Source organism: Myotis brandtii, unplaced genomic scaffold, assembly GCF_000412655.1.
Source record: "Myotis brandtii unplaced genomic scaffold, ASM41265v1 scaffold634, whole genome shotgun sequence".
In the NCBI taxonomy this organism is placed as follows: Eukaryota; Metazoa; Chordata; class Mammalia; order Chiroptera; family Vespertilionidae; genus Myotis; species Myotis brandtii.
This window is the reverse complement of record NW_005370427.1, coordinates 221,653-229,165: the sequence shown is the minus strand read 5'-3', so window position 1 is coordinate 229,165 and position 7,513 is coordinate 221,653. Positions and strand designations below refer to the sequence as shown.

At 39.7% G+C, this 7,513-nt stretch overlaps 1 protein-coding gene across 1 annotated transcript in view; it reads left to right on the top strand.

Moving 5' to 3' along the window:
• The window catches only part of RIPK2 (receptor-interacting serine-threonine kinase 2), a 46,658-nt gene that overhangs the window by 7,596 nt on the left and 31,549 nt on the right, over positions 1-7,513 (top strand). Inside the window, exons 3-4 of the mRNA XM_014528435.1 lie at positions 557-710; positions 3,405-3,560. Coding sequence (XP_014383921.1) covers positions 557-710; positions 3,405-3,560 — 310 coding nt within the window. The remainder of the gene's footprint in view (positions 1-556; positions 711-3,404; positions 3,561-7,513) is intronic.

Here is a 7,513-nt window from a genome sequence, read left to right as displayed (position 1 = left end):
TCTGTTAGAAGCACTCACCTGCTCTCAGTGTTCTCTTCCTGGGTCCCAGAGGATAATTCCTCAGGAGCATTGGCCCTCATGCAGCTAGTACCTCGTTATTTAAATCTACATTGAGATGTCTCAATAGTCAGGATATTTGGGGAAATATTACATGGTATGCAACTATAAATTTAATATAATTGAATCAGATCTGATTGTTTTAATACAACATAAATTTAATAGTTTAATTAGTTCACACACCAATCGTTCTAATACTATAGACTTTATAAACTTACCCATACTGTTCTTTCCTTTTCCTAGAAAAGTATCATAATGATAGCCTAGGCATAGCACTTTTTTCTGTCAGTGGCTTATAGAAGTTATTTTGGTCTGTAGACTATACAGGGTAGGTGTTTTCCCTACTTTAAATATGATGAAACTAAAGGACAGAGAGTTGCATAATTTACAAGAAGTCAAAAGCTGATTACTGAAAAAGTCCAGGCTAACTTAATATCATGGGCATGATAATTGTGTATTTTCCATTACTTTAAAATAATTATGCTTTTTTTTTCTTTAGTGAAAGAAATGATGTCTTAAGAGAAGCTGAAATTTTACACAAAGCTAGATTTAGTTACATTCTTCCAATTTTGGGAATTTGCAATGAGCCTGAATTTTTGGGAATAGTTACTGAATACATGCCAAATGGATCATTAAATGAACTCCTACATAGGGTAAGTGTTGTACATTTTCAGTGGCTGTAATTCTGTTAATGAAGCTATAAAGTGCTTTGGTTATTTGGGGATAAATATAGATGAATCACAATAAGAATAATGAAAAACAACGTGGTGCTAAAGTTTCACCATCTATGGCTTCTTTTGTGTTGTAAAGAATAATGTGAAGTCAGGCCTTGTCTGCTAAGGAATCGAGGTTCTTTTGCTTAGGTTACTGCGTTCTACACTGAATTCCACTCTCCACGTGTATAATCAGGTAGGCATAAGAGAAAGAGAAGGTAAAGGGCACACTGCATGGTCCACTGTCCACTGGCCGGATTTTATATTATGTTAAAGACAATTTAGGATTCAAACTAAATGTCAATAGTACCAGTTCATAAAATCCTGAATTACTAGGCCATATAAATCTATCTCTGAGTGCCAGATGCATTGGCTTTTCCATGATTGACAGTGGTGTGAGCTATTTACTTTTTTTCTCAAGGTACCAGTTACTCTGGCTTTGATTGTGAACCCCATCAGTAAACAAATTTGGGGATCCTCATTCTCAAAATATGTGTATGCATCTATGGCTGTTTGCTTGAGTTGGTATGATCTCCAACCTGCAGTTTCTCTTTTTAAAACGCTCAGTCTATGCAGAAACTGGTTTGGCTCAGTGGATAGAGCGTTGGCCTGTGGACTGGAAGGTCCCAGGTTCGATTCTGGTCAAGGGCATGTACCTGGGTTGTGGGCGCATCCCCAGTAGGAGATGTGCAGGAGGTGGCTGATCGATGTTTCTGACTCTCTATCTCTCTCCCTTCCTCTCTGTAAAAAATCAATAAAATATATTTAAAAAAAACAACAACAAAAAAAACGCTCAGTCTAGCTAGCCCTAGCAGTGGATAGAGCATCAACCTGGGGACTGAAGGGTCCGGGTTCGATTGCAGTCAAGGGCACATGCCCGAGTTGTGTGCTCGGGCCCCAGTAGGGGGCGTGCAGGGGGCAGCTGATCAATGATTCTCTCTCATCATTGATGTTTCTATCTCTCTCTCCTTCTTCCCTCGTCTCTGAAATCAATAAAAATATATTAAAAAACAACAACAGTCTATTTAGCGAGGTTGGTTTAGTTAAAACTTGGTAATATAAGGTAAAATCCTAAATCCCTATCCATCAGTGTTCTGATGGGAGAAAGGGAGCTGCTGGCAGCACAGCCTCTGGGGGAGGGACTTCCTCTTTGCCTGGGACACATCACGTTCTGTGTATGGTGTGAGCATCTCAAGCAGGATGGGGTGGGTGTGTGAGGTGTGTGTAACTACCACCGCAGCCAAGATGCAAGTATTAATCCAGCACAATTTCTTTTTGAGAAATAAGTAGGAATTCTAATGTTTACTTCCCACACCCAGCACCCAGTAGATATTCTGGCAGCCAGGTTTGAGCCTCTAGAATCCTAGAGCCTCCACAGGGGACTGCTAATTCCTGGAAGGAGCCGTGACCAGAAGTTCCCATTTCACACATGTGCAGAGAGGACTTCTTCCTCCTGTCACCTACATAATTTTTAGAAAGTTACCTTTTTATGGAGTAAAAGATTCAGTTGCTGAGTGGACGGGGCTCTGTATATATCGGAGGAACTAATGTGCGACATGAGTATTTGTGTTTCTTTTGGTTTCCTGTATCGAATTATTAGGGTGGGTTTGTCTTGAAGCACCCTTCCCCACCCTCGTGAAAGATTGCTGAAATAAGTCAAAATACAGTGTAAGCACAAAAGTTTGATCCACTTTCATGCCAGGTGATCACTGAACTATAAGCTGATCCATTTGCAGAAAAAAAAAAATCTCAAGAACAGTTTGGAGCTTTCAGTAGAAGCATACTGCTTCCTGTCATGTAGAAAAATATGCCCAGTGGCATGGTGCCTGATGAGTCACTGCAGAATCTTCCCAAAGTATCTAATTTTTCTGAGTATACTCATTTTCCTGAGGTTCTGCATTAATTTTTATGTTCGGAATTTATTTAATGAAAGTTCAAATGGATATCACTTGTAAGTACCAAGAAATATAAAACATTGCTTTAAATGTCTGTATTATATATGCTTTATAAATAAAGATGAACGTTGTCTCCTTCTTAAAAACAAAATTCAAGGCTGATTTTTCAAGTTGAAATGCAAATAAACTAATTATATGAATAAAAGTATGAGATATTAATGCTTAGTTAATAAATATAATATGGTCATACTTTTTAATGGATATAATGATTAGTTTTATATTAATCAGAAAATTAAAACATCAATTTGAATAAATGGTTTGGTATGTACTAGAAACAATTATGTGTGTGTGTGCTCATGTGTGTGCACAGTCTACTTGCTATAAGCCATAAAATGGGGAGATGGGTGTGGGTATGTGTGTACCTGTGTGAGTGTTACATAGATTAAAAAGTAATTGAAACTGTGTCAACTGAAAAAAGAAGAACCGATATCATGTAGTTACATTACCAATATAGACTAAAAGGGAATTAATATCAACACTATAAAGTTATTTTCTCTAAAAAGTAAGGGAAATAGGATACAGGGATGTTGATGTCAAATTTGTTACTATGTTAAAAAAATGAGCATATGTTTTGACCTTAGTTTATGCTGTATTTCTCATGGAATATTTAATTCCTAAGTGTGAATGTATGGGAATTTGGCCACTGATTTTGGTTTTGTGTCTTCTTGCATATATGAAGAAAACAGAATATCCAGAAGTCGCCTGGCCGCTGAGATTTCGCATCCTGCATGAAATCGCACTGGGCGTGAACTACCTGCATAATATGAACCCTCCTCTACTGCATCATGACCTGAAGACTCAGAATATCTTACTGGATAATGAATTTCATGTTAAGGTCATTACTTTTTTTTAAAAGTTATGTGTATCTTTGTGATTAGTACCTTTGAAAAGACATTAGTTATTTTTTCACCTGGCCAAATGAATCTCTCTCCCTTTTCCATGGCCCTATTACGGTACAGAGATAGACCTATTACAGCACAAAATACGAAAAAAATTACATTCTTGATTGAAATTGTGGAGCACACCTTTTTAAATTTCATTTTGAAATGGTTATAAATTCATACAAAGTTGCCAGGATAATACAGAGAGGTCCCATGTGTCCTTCACTCAGTTTCTGCCAATGGTTGCATCACACATAATGATAGTACAATTTCAAGAGCAAGAATTTGGCATTGGTATGATGGACACATGTAGTTCTGTGTCACTTGGTCACCTGTGCACAGTGCCCCATGCCACAGAGAACACTCATGCTGCTCCTTCCCACCACACTCTCCCTGCTCTGCACCATCCCTGGGCCCTGGAAACCACCACCAGTGTTCCATCTCTCATTTCGTCATTTGGAGGATGCTTTATAAATAGAATCATACAGTGTGGGATGTATTGAGATTGGCTTTGTTTACTTAGCATAATGCCTTTGAGATCCATCCAAGTTGTTACTTGCATCAGTAATTGTTCTTTGTTTACTGCTGAATAGTAACCCACAGTATGGGAATACCCACTTGTTTATTCGCCAGTTGAGAGACATAGGTCATTCCAGTCTTTAGCAATTACTAGAAAGTTTCCACGAACAATCCTGTGCAACTTTTTGAATGAACATTAGTTTTCATTCCTCTAGGATCGATGCCCAACTGCTTGGTCACATGGTAAGAGTACGTTTAGCTTGTTAAGAACTATTTTACCCAACTACTTTCTGTCCAAAGTGGCTGCACCATTTTATATTCCACCAGCAATGCATCCTAAGACCCAGCTTTCCACATCCTCACCAGCGTTCGGTGTTACCACTGGTTTTTATTTTGGCTGTTCTGATAAATGTATTGTAATAGCTCTTTGTGGCCTTAATTTGCATCTTCTTAATAGCTAATGATGAACACCCTCTCATGTGCTATGTGTCATCTATGTACCTTTTCAGGGAAATGTCTATGTCTGAAGCCATTTTCTAATGGGATTTTTGAGGTTTTCTTTACTGTCAGTTTTGAGAGTTATATCTGTTTTCTTGATATGAGTCCTTCATCAGATACGTAGTTTGCAAATATTTTCTCCCGGTCCATAGCTTATTCTTTTCATTCCTTAAACAGGGTCTTTCACAAAGCAAAATCTTTCATTTGATGAAGTTTAACTTGCCATGTTTTTCTTTTAGGATCATGCTTTCGCTGTTATGAATAAGCGCTCTTCAGTAAACATAGGTATTGGAGATTTTCTTCTAGGTTATCTTCTAAAAGTTGTATCATTTTATGCTTTTGAGTTAATTTTTTTACTTTGAATTAATTTTGTATAACGGAAAAGATGTAGGCATCTAAAGACAGCAGATGTAGTAATTTCAGTTACCTTCTTAATACTAAATGTGGCTCTTTTTTATATAATACTAGAGGCCCGGTGCACGAAATTCATGCAGGGGGTTTGTCCCTCAGCCCAGCCTGTACCCTCTCCAATCTGGGACCCCTTGAGGGATATCCACCTGCCCTCCTCTTCCAGCCTGGTCACCCTAACTGCCCTCCCCTGCAGGGCTGGTCCCCCCCAACTGCCCTCCTCTGCCGGCCTGGTTGCCCCCAACTGTCCTCCCCTGCTGGCCTGATTGCCCACAACTGCCCTCCCCTGCCAGCCATCTTGTGTCCACATATGGGGTGGCCATCTTGTGTGTTGAAGTGATGGTCAATTTGCATAGTAACTCTTTATTAAATAGGATTTTGCTACCTTTCTTACAATAATATATATAATTGAAGATTATTGTAAATATCAAAAAATGTTCAAACAAGTAACTAATAGGGAAATTGGAACAATAGAAAAATTAGTACAAAAAAATGTAAGAAAATTTAAGTGAAAAAAATAAACCTTTACTGACAGCACTTCCTCTTCCTCAGCCTTGCTAGAAAGAGAGACTAGTCGATGACATCAGTTAGGGAGCCCTACGCCAGCCCCCTGCAGCCTCATTGCAGCCATCCCTGGCCCCCAGGGCAGTTATCGGATGACAGGGGAGTCTCAGCATCCACCCTGGAATGACTGACATTTTCTTATGTGATCAACCAAAACTCCTCCCCTGCTGCTTCTGCCCCCGGGCTCCAGTTCTGCCTCCACAGGAGCCCTTTCCTTATTTGAAGATGGCTACCGCCTGCCCCCAGACTCCCAGCTACCAACCCTAGCTCTTCAACCAGTTTCCTTCTGACCTGGATTTAATCCCAGGTGCTATCTAGATGAATCTGTATTTCAATCACTCTTAAATTTTGATTCTCAGAACTGAACAAAATACTCTCCATGTGATCTGGCCATTGTAGAATTGGAGGGAAGTGTCCTTTACCCTAGTGTTAAAAACGTTACTTAACAGTTCCTTAATAATTTATTAGTTTTGGGGGAGCAGCCATATCACCACACTCAGGTTGGGGTCAGTGTCAACAGAAAGCCCGGAGAAGTTCTTTCTTTCATGTATTATCGCTTGAGCCACATCTCCTTATCGTGTGCTCTACAGAGTACATTCTGGACATCAGAGCTTTGTCTTGTTAAGCCTGAGTGATCACTTTACCCTTGAAGACCTTTCTGAAAGCTGTTTCTGTATTCCAAGGGTTGCAATTTCTTTCCCAGCTTTGTGTCATCCTAAAATTTAATTAGCCGGTTTTTTGTGTCGAGTCATGATTAATGTTAACGGTGCAGAGCTCAGATCAGAGCTGCACTACGCAGCGCTAAGAACTCCCTCAGGTCCCTGTCAGTCAGCACTGCTGGAGAATAATCCTTGTTTGTTTGGAGTAACCCTAAAAGCACTGATATGCACCCATATGTCCTCATTTTGTCCATAAGAATATTATGACTGTTTTCCAGACATCTGCATGGCTCCTCCCTGTGTGCAGCCTCATTTTCAGGTGGCTGTCCTTGGACTCCCGCCAGGTCCCCTCCCCCTCGTGCCTCCATTTCAGCTTCTCCACAGTGGTTTTCACTATCTGACATACATTTTTTATTAATATCTTTACTGGCCATCTCCCCCACCTGGCATGTGAGCTCCATGAAGACATAAATGTAGTCTATTTTGTGAACTGCCATATAGAAGGATTCGGTAAATATCTGTTGAATGACCAAAGGAATGACTTCCACATCTCTGCACCAGATAGGCCTGCCAGCTTACAGTCAAGGATGCTGTTATTAAAGCACTTCGGAATGTTTTGTGATATACAAATTGCTTTCACATTAACTCTTTGTCAGTAGTAACACTTTGGAAAGAGGATTGGAGTCCGCATTCTTTCCTTCAGTGAGTCAGTCCTGTGAGCACTATGCTTCAGGGACTGTCCATGCGAGTGGCACAGCCGTAACCTGAGGTCTGAAATTGACTGCTGGTTTAAGTTAACATTTGTTTTTCATGAATTCTTGCTGGCTCTTTAATTAATTGCTCATAGGGTATCCCTTTTATAAAATTTCCTAAAATTTTTAAGCCAGGGGTTAAGGATAGTCTCCTGCCAGTGTGTAGATTTGTGAAACCAATAATATTTTTCCTTTTTATTTATTTTTTAATTAAATCTTTATTGTTCAGATTATTACAGTTGTTCCTCTTTTTTCCCCCCATAGCTCCCCTCCACCCGGTTCCCACCCCACCCTCTGCCTTTATCCCCCCCACTGTCCTCATCCATAGGTGTACAATTTTTGTCCAGTGTCTTCCTGCACTCCCACACCCCTTTCCCCCCGAGAATTGTCAGTCCACTCCCTTTCTATGCCCCTGATTCTATTATATTCACCAGTTTATTCTGTTCATCAGATTATTTATTCACTTGATTTTTAGATTCACTTGTTGATAGATATGTATTTGTTGTT